Below are 17,067 nucleotides of genomic sequence, written 5' to 3' on the forward strand. Positions count from 1 at the left end.
CTCTCCTTGCTTATTGCATGCATGCTCTGCGGGATCGATCTTTTTGGCATAGAACAATCCACTGGAGACAACAAGGCATGACTCGTTTCGACTGTGATTGAGTATTTCCATTTCCTTTTTCATTCTCTTCGTCGGTGACAAAAAAAAAAGTGCGGGAGCATCCTAAGATCGACACACCTGTCACAATGACAGGCGCCATCTTTCATTCCCATCACGACCTCATCAGGCAGAGAGGACAGCAATTTGAAACGGACCTCCAGCGGGGAGAATTTCATCCTCTGCTTCTGCAGCAGGTTGTGGGCACCTTTCTGCTGTTGCTCATCCCGCTCGTCATTCCTCACAGGAACCGCAGCCATTCCCTCCTCCTGCGATACGGGTTTTTCTCAATTATTTTCTGCGTGTGTGCCTATACGATATACACAGTTCGGGCAATAAGCTTAGCGAATGGGTACGGAGTGGGGTTGGTTACTTCTTGGTTCCTTGTCTGGAGTGCGACAATTCTCGTTTTCAACGATGTCCAGCAGGACTTCAAGAGGATAGAGAAGGTCACCGATGTACAGGGCCGTTATAACAACGAAAACCCTGAGCCAAACGGCTCCCCAATAAGTACTGAAAAGGGCGAGGCTGTGAATGGAAGAGTGTCTACATTGCGACTTCGTCGAACGAAACATTCGCCCATTCAAGAGTCATCAAGCCCCGACGAAAAGGTGTATCGGTGGCAGCCATATCCGCGCTCCTTTGGCCACCGTCTTGATTGGGTGTTGGATCTCATATTCAATTTCCGGGGCCCGGAATGGAACTGGCGGGTGAGAGCACTCCCTCCTATACCTGATTCAGTGACCAAAGACCTTGGAGGTCAGGCACCTACATCAGAGATGGAAGGCTCGCGGGCTGTTCAAGACCCGCGGAAACGACTAAGACAAGCTTTTCACAGCATGTTGCGAAACTACATAGCTTTGGATGTCGTCAAAGTCCTTATGAACCGAGACCCATTTTTCCGAGGTCTCGTTTCGCCCAGTCCACCTCCGCCGTTTCCTTTCCACTTCCTGGCATTTTCGCCCCTGCTAGTCCGCTTCTATCGCCTCTTACTGAGTCTCATCGGAGTCTGCTGCGCCCTCCAGTTTATCACATCTTTCAATCCGATATTCTTCCTGGGGCTTTCCTGCGCCTTTCCGCAGCTATCACGGGCAATCACCCACCAACCCCTCGACGAGGCATGGCTCTACCCGGAGCAATTCGGGCCCGTAAGCGCTGCTCTGGACCACGGCCTGGCCGGCTGTTGGAGCCTATGGTGGCACCAAATGTTCCGCTTTGGCTTCTCCGAGGTCGCACGCTTCGTTCACGACCTGCTGCTTCCCCCGTGTGATCGTAGTAGTGATAAATCCCATCGGAAGAAGAACGCCAGACGCGCTATCCAAATCCTGATCGCATTCTGCGTTAGCGGTCTGCTGCACGCCTCCGGCAGCTACACCCAGTTCGCCACGACGAAGCCTTCTGGTCCGATACTGTTTTTCTTCCTGCAAGCCCCGGCCATCCTGGTACAGCGCTTCCTATCCCGGGCCGTCCTCCCTCGCCTGCTTCCTTTCAACCCGCCACGATGGCTGCGAAGGGTCACGAACCTCGCGTTTCTCGTCGCTTGGTTCATGCTCACGGGACCCCTCATCGTGGACGATTTCGCCAGAGGTGGAATATGGCTCTTCGAGCCCGTACCCCTGAGTCCGCTGCGCGGCATGGGCTTTGGCGTCGAGGGCGATGGCTGGCTGTGCTGGGAAGAACCGGTCTTTCGGTGGTGGGAAGGTAAGACTTGGTGGCAGAGTGGGATACGGATTGTATAATTACTATCGTAGCTGCTAATCTTGCTCTTCTTTAACCCCAGGCCTTCGTGGTCTGTTTTGGCCTTGAAGAAGCGATCTATATAGTACCTTTGGATAAATATTGTAGCTAGAGAGGGTTGGTAAAAATATGTGTATGTATGTAATTTAGCATACGATAAAAAATGCATAGAGCAGACGGACTGTGGATATCTATCTATCTGTCGACAAATGGCGAATTCTCGTCCTGCGTTTAAATTTAATTTTTTTAACAAAGGACTACCCCTCCATTGACACATCTTCCTCGTCTTCCTCCTCGTCGGTATCCGGCTCAATGTTTAGAGCTGGGATCTCTTCGTCGCTTTCTTCTCCATCGGCCTGGCCACCAGCCTGCTGCACATTTGTAGTCTGGATCCTATTGGCAGCAGATGCCGACGCCGATGCACTTGCGTTGCTCACGGAGGCTATAGAAGGCGCAGACATAGATGGTGCTGTGGCGGGAGCAGCTGGAGCTTTTGAGATGGTAGCCGGAACGGGTTGGCTTCCTGAAATGGAGGCTACAGGGCGTCCATCTAATGAAGGAGAAACCTTACTCTTCAGGAGGGAAGGCCCGCTGTCTTCAGATGGAGCAATATCATTCGACTGAAGGCGTGCTTTTTTCGTCTGAGGCATCTCCTCGCTTCCATCTTGTGATTTTGAGAGAGTGTGATCACTCGAATGAGTGTCTTCTGGCAAGTTCCTCTTGCTCGGAGATTGTACACCATTTTGCGCAACATCAGCCCGCGAAGGGCCCTGGTTCGAAAAAGACGGTGGTACGGAGTTCTCAAAAGTGTGATTGGAAAGACTGGTCTTTGCCGGGTCAACGGATACGCCTTTGACCGCCTCATCTTCCTCTTCATCCAATATGGCCTCGGTAATACCAGATCCGCCGATCAGAACAGGCATCCGCGGACGTAGCAAACACTCGACTTCCAGCTCTTTGGGATATCTCCTGGCCAGGAACGGGAGGATGCTGGGGGTCACTCTACGTCCTTTGACCAGCGGCACCGGGTTCAGAACACTCGCCATCATCGCCTCTTGATCAGCTGCAAGAATGGCTGTGCGATCCAACTCTATCCGTAGTGGCAGAGGCATATATTCAACAGGCAAAGAGGAGAGAAGAATTGGGAAAAGCTTTGATGCCGCAGATTGCAATCCCACAAAAGCAACCGCGCCGCTCTGGTTGCCTCCCTTATTAAGAGCGGGGTTGAGGAAAGCGTCGGCGTTGGCGGAGCCTTGATTTCCTTTCGCCTTGTCCTTGGACTGGACTTGAGATTGTGATGCACTGTTGGTGTCTGATGGTAGAACATCACGGCAACAAGAGCGGATGACGATACTCAATGCAGAAAGATTTGTCTTAGTCATTGACGGACCGACCAACAGCAACAGACGTTTCATCAAATGATATGAAGCCGCTCGAATTCCACTGTGAAAATTTTCGGCTTCAAAAAGCCAAAGCGTCTGCTCGAGAATGTTTTGGGCGACAGAAATGACGCCTGTCTCCAGTGAAGCCAGTATATTGGAGAAGAGATCTATACAGGCAACATGGATCCTAGGCAATTCAATCCAGAGACCTTCACGCTCTTCGCGGCCGATCTCTGGATTCGTCTGAACATTGTCATCATCTCCTTCCCGGGGAACCGTTACAGATGTCAATCGAGATGTCAAATCTAGAACGGCACCAATAGGGATATTAACAGTTGACGCTGTTCGAGTCGACATAAAACCTGACAGTAGACGCAAAAGCGCCGTCAATCTGTCCCCACCTTCATGAATGCCTTGCCATCCGGGTAGACCCAATGGGTCTGGCCCGTCATCTCCTACCAGTTGACTAGAGTCTCTAGTAAGGGTAGCATTCCGGAAATTTGGATCGGTGGATTCCCATTGTTCTATCACAGACCGGAATGCGTGGTCTGCAGCTCTGTGGATGGAATCTATCGTGAGCTTGCAGGCATTGGTCCACTCTTCACCCGATGTGTTCTTGGGGGCGCAATTATGAAGAGAGATAAAGAGCTTCTGGGAGAGCTCGACCACTTGTTCAGGCAGTGATCCCGTCGAAGTTGAGGAACCGATGATCTGCACAAGCAGGCTATGGATTTGAGCTGAGAATGGACGGAAGACGGTCGGATGTCTAGCGATCAAGTCATTGAACGCATGGAGAACGGTCTCCAATAACGGCGTCTCTTGTTTCAGTTTCCGATGCGGCTCCGATGAGGGCTTCACTGAGACCAGATTCAGAGAAGCTGTGATGAATGCTGGTAGAGATGGTGTCGTTATCTCTCGAACTAAGGTCTGATACTGGTAGGTAAGGTGGAATATGCGAGTCAGAGTGATAATCGATAGTTTTTTTGTCGAGACTGGGTCCGGTTTCTAGTAGAAGGATACCAATCAGCAAATCACATCAAGCGCATGTTAAATCAACACATGAGAAACATGGGTTTATTCATACAGAGAGGATTCCAAGAAGTCCGCGAACCCAAGGTTCGCATTCGCGCAGAATCTCCCACTGGCCAACTTCAACTGTAGCTTTCACCAGCACGACCGCAGTCCAACGTCCTTCGAAACTGCGATCCTGAAGTAAGCTCGTAAGGCGAGCCTTTAGTTTATGTACCTGCAGAGCATTTCCAGCCTCCGAATTTGCACTTTTCTGGCTCTGAGGAGCGGAAAGGATATCACCACAATCGCTGAGAGACGCAGCAAGAAACGAGGCAAGGTGAGGTAGCTCTTTCACCGGGGTCGTCGTCAGCCGATGCGTAACGGCGCGAAGAGATGTGGACGATGTCATAGCTGCTGCTGAAAATCTCCGTCCCGTCGATTCATCTATCCAACAGACACCCTGCTCAGGCTCGTTTCTCTTGCAATTGATTAAAAACCTCAAGCAAAAATGCAACTTTGTAAATCTATGTGAACTTTCTGCGGCAAGCTTAAAAAAAAGTTGGAAAAGAATTAGAAGCTCGGGCCACCGCCGCATTGGCAAATCGCCGTCCGTGCGGCCCCATCACGGGCATCGTTCAGCAGCCCCGGAGACGCCAGCAGGCCTCGGAATGTCTGAGCTGGCCGCAACGTTGAATCTGGGAAGTTGGCAGGCCTGATCGATTCGTTGCGGAGAGGCCGCTCAGCGTTCTTCAGTGTCCCGACTGTCACGGCATGCTCCCTCGTGAATGTTGTTATGGATCTGGCCTCTTCTCCTAATCTGACGGGAAAATGAGTGTAAGTTTATTTATTGTCTTCACCGGAGATACAGTTGGGACATCGGAACCCCCGAATGGAGGCGTTCTGACACGGCTTCAAAACTACTGAAATCTATTGACACGTTTTCTAGGGCCAGGAAACAGAAAAGGCGCTGGGCTACATTACCGCCTTGGACAATGCGCGCAGCGAGGATAAATGGACTGAGGTCCCCGAGTTGATACGAAAGGTCACGAAGCATGCGCCTCATAGGAAATGTAGCCTCGATTCCCAATTACTCTCTACTCCTTTGGATTTGAGCACTAACGAAATTTCGTGTCCTCCAGGTCTGATACAGACAGCCAATGCGGAAATCCAGGTCGTCGCACACATCAACAACAAGAGGCCATCCACCGCCAAGGGCCAGACCGCTCCCGTCCAGGTCTCGAATCTGTCCGAATTGATACCCCCTCTCTTGTCGGCTATCGAGGAGGCTGAAGGAACGCCACAAGATGTGTTTCAGGCGCAAGTATGCCTTGGATGGATCCATTGGACATTGTCAGAGCCTGGTCTGGCATCTGCCCGTCTGCCAAAGAGCTTTGACGACGCGGCTATCAGTGCTCTGTCCGATGGCCCACAGGGCCTTACCAAATGGACGGAGGTCTGCATAGTCAAAGGCTGCTACATCAAAAGTAAGAGTTCCAAAAAAGGGGGGTCTAGTTGAACTCGATCTAATGTTTGAATAGGCGCTGCTCAGGCCCTTGTCTCGGGACCGGATGATGCTCTGAACACTGCCTCGTCTGTATTACAACGACTTGCAGCTCCCAGCCCGACATTTCTAGCATGCCCCCAGGCACTATATTGGTCGGAGAAACTATTGTCAAAGACCGCCTTGACGGCGAGTGAACAGGCATGTGAAGGAACTTCGGTCGCAACAGAGACAGCAACGGAAATCGCTTTAAAGGCGTTCAGGCTGTGGTTTGCTCATCCTCAAGTCAAGCGAAGAGAGCTCTCTCCTACAGTCCCGGCGTCGCAATTGGCGGGTCCTTCTGAGCCAGCTTCGCAGACATCAGTATGGATGTCGTATTACAAATTCCTTTCCACGATTTTGCAGCGTGGAATGGTTTATTTCCCGCAGTCGCAGTCCCAAGGGTCCGTGCGGGCCCAGCTTGCTAACGAGATCCGACGGATTGAAGCCATATGTGAAAATGTTCTGCTAAGGGAAGTGAGGTTTCCCAGAGCGAACGCGAGCAATCCCCAGGTAGAATCCTGGGTTGAGCAGGTAATCCGTAATTGGGAAGTGCTATGCGGGCCAGACTGGCGAGATGAGGAGCTTGGGGAAGGTGGACAGGATGCTGTCGGGAGAAATGTTCTGGATGTGCGTACTCATTCATGGCTGCCTCCAAGCAGATGCACTGATTTTCTCTCTAGATCCTCTATCGTGCTGCCACTAAGACATATCATTCCCACCTCATTCTGCGGCGTCTATTCCATGTGCACGCTGCTTTGGCGGACTTCGAGTTGGCCATCAAAGCTCTTGATTCCTACATTGACATTGTCGTCAGTGCAAAGGACAGGGCGGAGAAGTCAGCTGAAACCGGTGAACTAGAGAATGACGAGACATTGCTCCGAACAGTATCGGAAGGAGTGCTCTTGCTTTGTTGCTTCGGCTCACAGAAGGAAGCGGAAAAAGCAAAGAGTCTCATCGAAATCCTTGAGAAGTACCTCGAAAAGCACATTTCCCAAGAGTCCAATACTTCCGATGCCGATGACAAGGCCCTGCAGGATACGAATTCGAGCAATGTGGATCGGGTCTCACCCAAGGTCATTGCTATGGCTTACAGAGCCATTGGTATCGGCCTTGCAAACTGGTCGAGATGGACCCCGGTGAACGAGTCCCGCGATGACATCCGAGCGGAGGCTATAGAAAACCTTGAGAAAAGTATTTCTCCTGAACTGGGAGAAGAAACTAATCTTTCGGCTCTGTATGCGCTTGCACTCCTTCTTGCCGAATCACGAGACCTGGACGGCTCTATTGAACACGTGAAATTGGCTCTCTCCACAAATACTCAACGTAATGCAACAGACCTCTCTTTCGAATTAGATCAGGAAAGACTTTCGAGAGAACGCGATCTCGTACCTCTGTGGCACTTGCTGGCACTTCTCTTGAGTGCAAAGCAGGAATTTGACATTGCCGGGCGCTCCTGCGAAGCTGCATTCGAGCAATTTCCTGCTGCCATCACTGCGTTTGACAACAACAGCAAGCGGTCCACCAGATATCGGCAAGACAGCAGCCAGAGAGGAAGACATGACTCGGCAGAGGCAAGAAAGGAGTTCCTCGAGAGTCTGCGGGGTCGTGAAAAAGAGCGCATCCTAGAGGCCCGCATGACTCAGCTCGCGCTGATTGAAGTTTTAGAGGGGCCGGATGTGGCTGTGAATCACAGTGATCAGTTGCTCAGTCTGTTCGCTACCTTATTCGAACACCTGGATCTTGATGTTACGACTGAGAAATCCCCTAAGACTGACCGACTAGCTCCACCTAAGAGCTCTGCTGAGACTGTGAAAAGCTTTCGCGGCAGTATCTTTGGTAGGAAGAAGGGGTCCCGGGCTCGTACAGGGAGCGAGGCCGGCACCGACGCAACAGATGCCCCGACTATTCAGGTGACAGACGAAGACCGGGGTGACGCCACTGGAAGGCCAACCTCGCAACATCACGAAGCTCACAAATTACACAAACGTGAAGGTAGTATTCCCACCGCAATTCAAGACCAGAGTCAGGAGTCTAAAACCAAAGCAACAGATGGAGGCCGTGCTGAATCAACGTCCCCTAATGCAACGCCAACCAAGCCGCAGCAGGAGCAAGATGCAGAAAAGAATCAATCAGCAGAAGAAATCGGTGTCGCCCTGCCTGGCCCTCCGGCTCCACAAGTATCTGCGACCCAAAAGCAAAGTGCCAAGCAACCGTTGCCGCCAGTCGCTCACAACATGAAGCATACTCGTCAACCTCAACCGGCCGGTCACTCAAAGCAACCTCCAGAACAGGACATCCGTCTGCCCACGCCTCATCGATTCGAGTCTCCTACCCGGGCTCTCACGAGGTTTCCCACAGCACATGCACAGAAACATGCTCTCGCTGTCCTCGTGAAGGTGTGGCTTCTGATTGCTGGATTGTATCGAAGAGCTGCTCTTTTCGATGACGCGCGCGAGGCTTGTGAGGAAGCATCCAAGCAAGTTGCGCGGTTCGAAGCGCTAGTAGCGGCTCAAGAGTCGTCCGCTCAGGCGTTTTCAGAACGGTCGTGGGGAGTAGGGAAGAGCTCTGAAGAGCTCTGGGGAGACGTGTTCGCCGAACGTGGAGCTCTCGCACAAGCCCAATCCCTTCCATATGAAGCGATGGATCATTTTGAAGAGGCTGTCATGCGGTGTCCGGACCATCCCAAAGCCACAGTCGGCCTAGCCAATCTACTCCTCGACATATGGGAGGAGAAAATCCCCGCAGAGCCACCGCAGCCGCAGCTTGAAGCCGACGTGTCGACTCTGTCATTGTCGAGACCTGTAACGTGTACAGGGATTTCTACTCTTGAAAAATCAACAGCAGCCGCTCTGGCGGGAGCCGCGACCGGGAAATCGAACGGGGCTGTAGATGAGCCCACATCCTCCTCTCAGAGAGGAGGAAAGGCCCCAGGAAGCCTGAGTCGCCTGGCGGCACGCGATCGCGCATACGGTCTTCTCTCCACCTTGACGAAACGCGGCAGTTCGTGGGACGACTCCGAGGCGTGGTTCGCGTTGGCCAGGGCCTACGAGGCGAGCGGTCAGCTCGAGAAGGCCAAGGAGGTCCTCTGGTGGTGTGTCGAACTCGAAGACCGAAAACCGATCCGCCATTGGTGGAATCTGGGTGCTGGAGGCTATGTCCTTTGAATGTGTTAAAACGAACAAAACAAAAATAGAAAGCTGGTACTGTACATACACACATACATACATAATAGATAGATACTCATCTTTGTTCTGTTCTCCCAGGGGAGAGCAAGCGACCTGACCTGTCAGATTATTTCCATATACACGGTCATTTATCAGCCATCATACTCTTTTTAATCTTTTAGTTTCTGAAATTCTTGTGATTCAATTCATGTATGATGTCCAGCGATTTAGCAAGTGTACTAATACCACGAGAGATAGAAGAATACGAGAATGAGACGGATTGAGGTACCGGGCCTACAGGAAAGACAAATATATGTACGTACAATTGCTCTACCTAAGCAGCTCATCAACGGATCTTAGTAGGAAAGGAAAGAAGAAAGGATTGGATAAGGTTCAGAAGTTTGGATTTAGGATATACAATCTATCGCGGAGCTGCAACAGGATTCCAAGCCGAGATCTTGGGTCGTGTCCTTCCAAGCTGTTAGCAATAGAACCGCCAAATAGCAAGTAGATTTGAACACTCACGTTGAGTAGGGTTTGTAGGCAGCACGAGTGAGGGTAAAGTTGGGCCTGTGCTCAGGCAGCTCCCACTTGCGGACACCGGTCTCCAGGATCTTGTCTTTGTTCGGGGGAGTATCAACCATGTAGGACAGCCAAGCGTGCCTTTACCAAGAGATTCACTTCATTAGCTACGAATCAGGATGGACACCATGCGAAAAGGCACTCCTCACCAGCCTGGCTCAATGTGAGAAGGATCGAAGTACTTCTCCTTGTAGTCGACCCATCTGGTACGGACTGCACAGTTGTCAGCATCACTCACGGCTCTATTCTCCACGCGATCATATATCGGGGCTACTCACGGGGAAGCTCCTCCTCGAAGTTCTCGTAATACTTGTTGCCGAACCGGTCGACTCCGATCAAAGTACCAGCTTTGGTGTCACCTGTAGACGCCGTATCAGCCGCTGCTTCTACCGTGGTACGAGGACTTGGAAAACTAACCAATATTCTGAACTCAGGAATAAGAGTCCCAATGTGAGCTTTCAAAGTCCCAATTGACTCCTCCCTTCTCGTGGGCTAAACCTCGACGTACCTGCATTTGGTGGCCATACTCCTGCAAAGCGACACACGTTAGCAGCCAATTCCACGCATCATCAACAGGTGCACACTGACCTTGAACCCGATCCGCCACAGGTTCCGCAACGTCCGAGTAATGGTCGACATCTTGACGGGCGCGGTTTCAATTTGTCTCGACAGCAAGACGTCGGATGGAGGAACTGAGAGCGGGAGATGAGGTCGACGGCGGGTTCGGCATCCGCCTGAATGCGGCATAGCGCACGCCCGCTGTGCCGTTGTTTGTCATGTTTGCAGTGCCTGCCCCGGAGCAGCAGATGTACTGTTGTTGATCCTACACCCATCATAATAATGTAGTCCTGGCCAGCAGTACCTCTACGGATTGAACCAACTTGTTGTCCTGCCTCCTGGCTGGTGGAGGAGGCAGTCTTAAGCCGACACGATGCTCAAGCGTGTAGGAGAACACGCCTTGCGATGCACGCCGCGGAGGCCTGTCATTCGGAGGAAGCTTTCTGCCCGCAAATTCTCCGTGTATACCAGCTCAAGTGCCTCTGCAACTTCCACGGCGTCTCCGCTGGGCGGGCTCACTGTCGAGCTTGATCGCATTGCCCCGCGCTTTGAAGTCCCGGCGTCAAAGATTACAATTCTCGACTCTCCCAGCTCTTTTTATCAGACGTTGAAGGTTGGTGGCCTGCATATTCAACGATGAACTGCAGCGACTAATCCTCAAGTCGCCAACTTCAGGACAAGATCAAAAATGCGAAAAGACGCATCTACCTGTCGACACTGTACATTGGGAAAACAGAATTCGAACTGGTCGAGACATTGAACCAAGCGCTGCGCAATAACCCGGATCTCAAAGTGTCCATCCTGACCGACGCCCTGAGAGGGACGCGAGAGACTCCAAACCCGTCATGCGCATCACTTCTCGCGTCGCTAGTTGCCGAGCATGGCACAGATCGTGTTGAGATCCGCATGTTCCATACGCCCAATCTCACCGGTTTGCGAAAGAAGCTGATTCCGCGACGGATCAATGAGGGATGGGGCCTGCAACACATGAAGTTGTACGGCATTGATGACGAGATAATACTATCGGGGTGTGAGCTCCCGTTTGATCAGTCACCTGCAACGCCAGCTGACCAATTTGTGATGTAGAGCAAATTTGTCGAATGACTATTTCACAAATCGTATGGATAGATACCACGTCTTCAGTTCGAAAGAGCTGACAGACTACTACGCGCGCATACATCATGCAGTGTGCAGTCTGAGCTTCCAGGTTCTTCCTGACGCTAATAGTGTCGCTGGTTATGACCTCGTCTGGCCAACTTCTAACGGCTCCTCTTCGCCTCTGGAGAGCCCGGAGGGCTTCATATCCCATGCGTCTTCGGTGCTTGGTCCACTCATCCAACCGTCCAAATCCGCACCCATTCCGTCGAGCTCTTCGAGCCAGACGCTCGTCTATCCGGTCGCCCAGTTCACTCCGCTTCTAAAACCCGATACATCTACTGAATTCCTTGCCGTTAGTAGCATACTCCGCCTCCTTGCGAATTCCCCGAATCTTCAGGATTCCCGCTGGCTCTTCACCGCCGGCTATTTCAATATCCATCCAATCCTTTCCTCACTTCTCATAGGGAGCACATCCTTAGCCACAAAGGAAACTGCCAAAACACAAGGCACCGTCCTCACTGCTTCGCCGTGGGCCAATGGCTTCTATGGCTCACCAGGAGTCTCGGGCATGCTCCCTGCAGCTTACACGCACCTGTCGGCGCGATTCCTGGACAAGGTTGCCGAAGCACAACGGACGAATGCGATCCAATTGAAAGAATGGCGTCGTGGCACGGTCGGCGAACCAGGAGGCTGGACCTACCACGCCAAGGGTCTTTGGATAACGCTTCCCCGGGAGGAATACCCGAGTCTGACCTTCGTCGGCAGCAGCAACTACACCAAACGCAGCTACAGCCTCGATCTGGAGGTCGGGGCCTTGGTCATCACGTCTGACGAAGCATTGAAAAAGAGACTGGGTGAGGAGACGGAATGGCTGCAGAAAGACGCACGACCCATTTCGAGGGAGGATCTGCGAAGAACCGAAAGAAGAGTCGGATGGAACGTGAGACTGGCCATGTGGATTGTTGAAAAGGTCGGGGGAGCATTATAGAGTGTACAAAAGCCGGTTTTGTGGGCGTGATTGTTATATATGATAATGTACAGTATTTAAGTGACATAGATACGATTGGATGTAGAGGCGTCATCTCTGACCTGGAATATCCCACCAAGAGACATGTACGTATAATATTTGATGAAGAATAAACCCATGAAGAAACTAGCTTATCTATTGCATGTAAACCAGCTAACACAAGAAAAAGTAGGGGAATATAATCAAATCAATCAAAAAAAACGCCTCAACCCCGAGTTTTCTGTTGCCATCGTTTCATCTTTTGAAAATGGTGTCGTCGTGCCATGCAATCCATGATCCACCCAATCTACCTATCCTAATCTATGCCTTGCCAGAGACCTTGCCAGAGGGAATCCTGGCCGGTCCCAACTCCTTCCTGATCTCGTCCAGCATCTGCATGCCGATTTTCTCGTTGCCGTTCCTACCGCGTTTGCCCTTGGCGCCCTTCCGCTTCGCCTGGGCGCCCCGATCCTGCCAGCCGGAGAGGAAGCTGTCCATCACCTCGTCGAAATCGCTCCGCAGGGGCACGTCGTGGTACCGCCGTCCGCCCTGAGAGATCAGGCTTGGCGCTTGTGATGACACGCCCGACACGCCGGTCATGCCGGTCATGCCGGTCATGCCGGTCATCCCGCTGACCATGGATGCGCCGTCGTCGTATTCTTCCCCTTCTTCGTCGAGTTTGTACAGGGCCTCGATCCGCTCGAACCGGTCGTCGAGAAGTCTCATATGCTCGGTCCGGGCCAGCGAGGAAGACGTCATGGAGTACGTAGATGGGTTGGTCAGGGCTCCCTTCCGTTTCTTCCTCCGGACTGGAGTGCCTCCAATGGTGAATAGAGTAGATGCGGCTGTGCGTCGTTCAGAGGCTTCATCAGCGGCGGCTGCACGGCCTTTCTGGGCCTTCTGGGCCTTGACATCCTTTTTGTATTTGGCAAATTCACGCATCCACTCCGCGTCCTCTGGTTTCATGTCAGGCACAGGTTTGTCATGGTCTGGCAGTTCGGGATGATCCTTGTTCTCAGTGGAGCCCTCTTGGGTGCTCTCTTTCTCTTTCTCTTGCTCTTGCTCTTTCTTTTCCTCGACGGATGACGATTGAACATCGGTCGTCTCCTTCTGAGGATAGGCTTTCTCTGTGACGTCTGACTCCCATCCATCTTCGTCCTCCTCATCAAACAGGGTATCTTCCCATTCAGCTTGGTCCATCTCCTCGGGGTTTTTCGTGAGCTCGCCAAAGACATCTTCGCTATCCTCATCATCGACATAAGCTTCGTCATCAAGAGCTTCCAATACTTCCCGGAGACGGGGATCCATATTAGGCTGGAACCCTGCGATTGCATCTGGAATGTCCTGCTGGTCCTGATACGAGGGTTTCCGTACGTATGATGACGCCGTTGATCGAGCGTAACCTCTGCCGCCGTACTCGGATCCGTATGCGCTTCCCCCAAACTGACTCGCAGAGTCGTCCAGTGACACCTCCCGCAGAGCATCCTCCAATTTCTTCCCCTTGCCTTTGCCTTTGGCGGGCTTTGCTTCCACGAAGTGGGAATTCCCACCACCAGTGCCCAGCTCCTTCAAATGTTGCATGTAGTCATATTTGGTGTCGTCGAAGAAGATACCGTAATTAGCAGCCTCTCCCTCATTCTTGCGGATGTTTTCCGACCCGAATTCCTTCTCCAAGTCTGCAAGATTCCTAGAGGTTTTCTTTGACGATGACGACGACGAACTTGATGCGGCGGGCTGCCTAGGGCCAGAGACCTGGTGCAGCACCCGGTCATCCGCCTCTGGATCGTGTATCAGGGGGTCATTTTGCGATCGGTGGAAGAGCTGATATTTCGTCGCGGTTTTTGGGTCACTGTCGACCGGGTTTTTTTCGTTAACACACAGAAAAATTCGGAGGGAGAAAAATCTGCTACACTTACATCCACTGCCTTCGGGGCGGCATCTTAAGCTATTCTTAAACTCCCCAGCTACCTCGAGCCACAATGTTATGCGAAACGAGGGATAGGTTTGCTGTATACAGGAACGTATGATTTGATATTTCTTTCAAAGTGGGATGAAATTATGCTGTCACGTGGTTCGTTATCTTATCGTTGAACAGAAACTACGGCGACTGACTAATCATCGTTTTATCTTATCCGCTCAAGCGGGGAGAATTTCACATTAGAAATTACTGGACGCCGCATTTTGCCTCAAACCTGTCGATGCTTGGTTTGGGCGTTTGCACCACCAGCCTCTCTCATTGAGATTTCTTTATACAATCTGGATTCTTGCAGGGAACATACGTGGTCAAGATGGTTCTCGCAAAGTCCAAAAACTCCGTGGGGCTGGGCAACAGCCTCATGAACGATCGATTCGGCAAAGGCAAAGCGTCCAACCGCAAGAAAGTATCGCACAATGCTGCGATTGCTCGCAAGGGCGCCGACGGCGAAACCTACCTCACCAACCAGGCCAAGGAGGCGTCCTGGGTGAAGATGCGGAGCATCACCGAGCAGGCTGCGCTCGACGAATTCCTGACCACCGCCGAGCTGGCGGACACAGACTTCACGGCGGAGAGGATCAGTAATGTGAAGATAATACACACCGACCAGAAAAACCCCTACCTTCTCTCTGAAGCCGAGGAAAGATCTGCCGTGAGGAAGCAGCTGAAGAATAAAGAGCGGTTGACGATCCCGAGAAGGCCCAAGTGGAACGAGAAAACTACCCCGCAGGAGCTGGATGCAATGGAGAAGGAGAGCTTCCTCGAATGGAGAAGGGGTCTTGCGGAGCTGCAAGAAAATCAGGACTTATTAATGACACCCTTCGAGAGAAACCTGGAGGTGTGGAGGCAGCTGTGGCGTGTCATTGAGCGGTCCGATTTGGTGGTGCAGATTGTCGATGCACGAAACCCGTTGCTCTTCCGGTCCGAAGATCTCGAAAAGTATGTGAAGGAGGTGGATCCGAAGAAGAAGAACCTGCTGCTGGTAAACAAAGCGGATATGATGACATTGGAGCAACGGGAGATGTGGGCAGACTACTTTGAGGAGAACAACATCAGCTACCGATTCTTCTCTGCCCATCTGGCAAAGGAACGGAGCGAAGAACGGCTCCAGGGAGAGGGTCAATCTGACAATGAGGATGAGGAAGAAGACTTGGCGGAGGCGACTGAAAAGAAGATGAAAATCCAGGAAAATGAGGGTGAGGGCGAGGAGGAGGATGAGGAGGAGGATGAGGAGTCTTCGAGCAAGGAAGAGCAGGATGAAGACGACGGAGGGGGCTTGAAACTGCCCAAGAAATCCGAATCTATGAGAACGCATATTCTGGACGTGGACGAGCTGGTAGAGCTCTTCCTGGCAAACGCACCCGATCCCAACGACCGGAGTGACGACTCGGAGCATCCTCAAAAGGACAAGATGGTCGTCGGCCTCGTGGGTTATCCCAACGTGGGTAAATCCAGTACCATCAACGCACTGCTTGGAGCTAAGAAGGTGTCTGTCTCGGCGACGCCAGGCAAAACCAAACACTTTCAGACCCTTTATTTGACACCAAACCTGCTTCTGTGTGACTGCCCTGGTCTCGTCTTCCCCAACTTTGCGACCACCAAGGCAGAACTGGTGGTCAACGGAGTGCTGCCGATCGACCAGCAGCGGGAGTTCATCGGCCCAGCCGGCCTGGTCGCGCAGCGCATCCCGAAGCATTTTCTGGAAGCGATATACGGCATGAAAATCCACACGCGACCTCTCGAAGAAGGGGGCACTGGGGTACCGACCGCGAGCGAGCTCCTCCAAGCCTACGCCAAAGCCCGAGGTTTTGCGACGACGGGACAAGGCCAGCCAGACGAGTCTCGAGCGGCACGGTACATCTTGAAGGACTACGTCAACGGCAAGCTCCTCTACTGCCATCCGCCGCCAGCATCGGGCGCAGGGGCCAAAGAGGGCCAGCCGCGCGTTGACCCGGCCGAGTTCAACCGGGACTTGTACGACCTTGCTCACCTTCCGCCAAAACGGCAAGCCATGCTGCTCAAGGCCGCAGCCACGGCAGAGGAAGGTGACGACGAGGCCAGCTCAATGGTATCGTCCCTGACCGGCAACCAGCGCGCAGCAGCGGACGGGCCGCGATCCCGCGATCTCGATAAGGGCTTCTTCGGCGCAGGAACCGGGGGATCAGCAGGGCACCTAACGATGCCCTTCAATCACAAGTACACGGAACAGGGACGGGCCAAGCAACTGACGGGGCGGAAGCAGAGGATGATGCTGGCGCTGGAAAAGGGCCTCGATCCGTCCGAGGCACGGATGCTGATGAGCTCGAAGAAGCATTTCAAGGGCGGCAAGCGGAAAGCGAAGAAGGGGAAAGGAAAGGCCAATGGGGAATATGATTTGTAGTAGAAGTAGACGGTGTATATACTCGCTGGCGAGTTTGTTTTGTTTTGCATTGCAACGATTCGATTCGATGCGTTAACTTTATTAAATAATGTGTCGTGTCGTCGTACGTAGGTAGTTACTTAGTTGTCTTAGACAAAAAGTATTATTATATTACTTCATGCATATGTATACAACTAGCCTCTTGTCTTCCTTGGTGCTTGTAAGTAAAACTTATGTATATACCTTGGATTATAGGCCATGCCATGCGTTGATCCTGTATAGTAATAGTAGTAGTCCATCGATTGATATAGGAGGGACAGAGAGAGAGAGATAAACCATCAAATACTGTCGACTGTATACTGTATGTATTCTAGCTGCATATCTACATCATCATGTATGTACATACGAATGTGCATACGTACTCGATCGTAACGGGGTAATGACCATTTCAAAACATAACATCCTGGTATATGTGTGTATAATAAAGACGGCTAGAAGCAAAAAAGAAAAAAAATCAGACTGAAATTTTTTTTTCTAAAAAAAAAAGAGGAATGAC

The 17,067-nt window shown here is 51.9% G+C and overlaps 7 protein-coding genes across 7 annotated transcripts; 4 read left to right on the forward strand and 3 right to left on the reverse strand.

Annotated features, from left to right (window-relative positions):
- Positions 1–185: 185 nt before the first annotated feature.
- On the forward strand, positions 186–1,902 carry T310_4041 (uncharacterized protein; the record flags this gene model as incomplete). The annotated part of the gene is made up of 2 exons (XM_013473035.1): positions 186–1,797; positions 1,877–1,902. 2 exons carry the CDS (start codon positions 186–188, stop codon positions 1,900–1,902), a joined length of 1,638 nt encoding a protein of 545 aa, XP_013328489.1.
- Positions 1,903–2,090: 188 nt separating this feature from the next.
- Positions 2,091–4,635, reverse strand: T310_4042 (uncharacterized protein; the record flags this gene model as incomplete). The annotated part of the gene is made up of 2 exons (XM_013473036.1): positions 2,091–4,220; positions 4,300–4,635. 2 exons carry the CDS (start codon positions 4,633–4,635, stop codon positions 2,091–2,093), a joined length of 2,466 nt encoding a protein of 821 aa, XP_013328490.1.
- Positions 4,636–5,054: 419 nt separating this feature from the next.
- On the forward strand, positions 5,055–8,933 carry T310_4043 (Filamentation protein (Rhf1); the record flags this gene model as incomplete). The annotated part of the gene is made up of 4 exons (XM_013473037.1): positions 5,055–5,060; positions 5,173–5,710; positions 5,765–6,396; positions 6,450–8,933. The coding sequence occupies 4 exons, from the start codon at positions 5,055–5,057 to the stop codon at positions 8,931–8,933; spliced, it is 3,660 nt and encodes a 1,219-aa protein (XP_013328491.1).
- A 421-nt stretch (positions 8,934–9,354) lies between these two features.
- T310_4044 (uncharacterized protein) lies at positions 9,355–10,040 on the reverse strand (the record flags this gene model as incomplete). Its single annotated transcript, XM_013473038.1, has 5 exons — positions 9,355–9,403; positions 9,459–9,596; positions 9,665–9,728; positions 9,794–9,939; positions 10,024–10,040. 5 exons carry the CDS (start codon positions 10,038–10,040, stop codon positions 9,355–9,357), a joined length of 414 nt encoding a protein of 137 aa, XP_013328492.1.
- A 406-nt stretch (positions 10,041–10,446) lies between these two features.
- T310_4045 (CDP-diacylglycerol--glycerol-3-phosphate 3-phosphatidyltransferase) lies at positions 10,447–12,159 on the forward strand (the record flags this gene model as incomplete). Its single annotated transcript, XM_013473039.1, has 3 exons — positions 10,447–10,686; positions 10,749–11,101; positions 11,217–12,159. The coding sequence occupies 3 exons, from the start codon at positions 10,447–10,449 to the stop codon at positions 12,157–12,159; spliced, it is 1,536 nt and encodes a 511-aa protein (XP_013328493.1).
- Positions 12,160–12,498: 339 nt separating this feature from the next.
- On the reverse strand, positions 12,499–14,116 carry T310_4046 (Low-temperature viability protein ltv1; the record flags this gene model as incomplete). The annotated part of the gene is made up of 2 exons (XM_013473040.1): positions 12,499–14,026; positions 14,094–14,116. 2 exons carry the CDS (start codon positions 14,114–14,116, stop codon positions 12,499–12,501), a joined length of 1,551 nt encoding a protein of 516 aa, XP_013328494.1.
- Positions 14,117–14,465: 349 nt separating this feature from the next.
- On the forward strand, positions 14,466–16,532 carry T310_4047 (Ribosome biogenesis GTPase Lsg1; the record flags this gene model as incomplete). Its single annotated transcript, XM_013473041.1, has 1 exon — positions 14,466–16,532. One exon carries the CDS (start codon positions 14,466–14,468, stop codon positions 16,530–16,532), a length of 2,067 nt encoding a protein of 688 aa, XP_013328495.1.
- Positions 16,533–17,067: the final 535 nt, after the last annotated feature.

This window comes from Rasamsonia emersonii (genome assembly GCF_000968595.1).
Source record: "Rasamsonia emersonii CBS 393.64 chromosome Unknown ctg1118621760094, whole genome shotgun sequence".
NCBI classification, from domain to species: Eukaryota; Fungi; Ascomycota; class Eurotiomycetes; order Eurotiales; family Trichocomaceae; genus Rasamsonia; species Rasamsonia emersonii.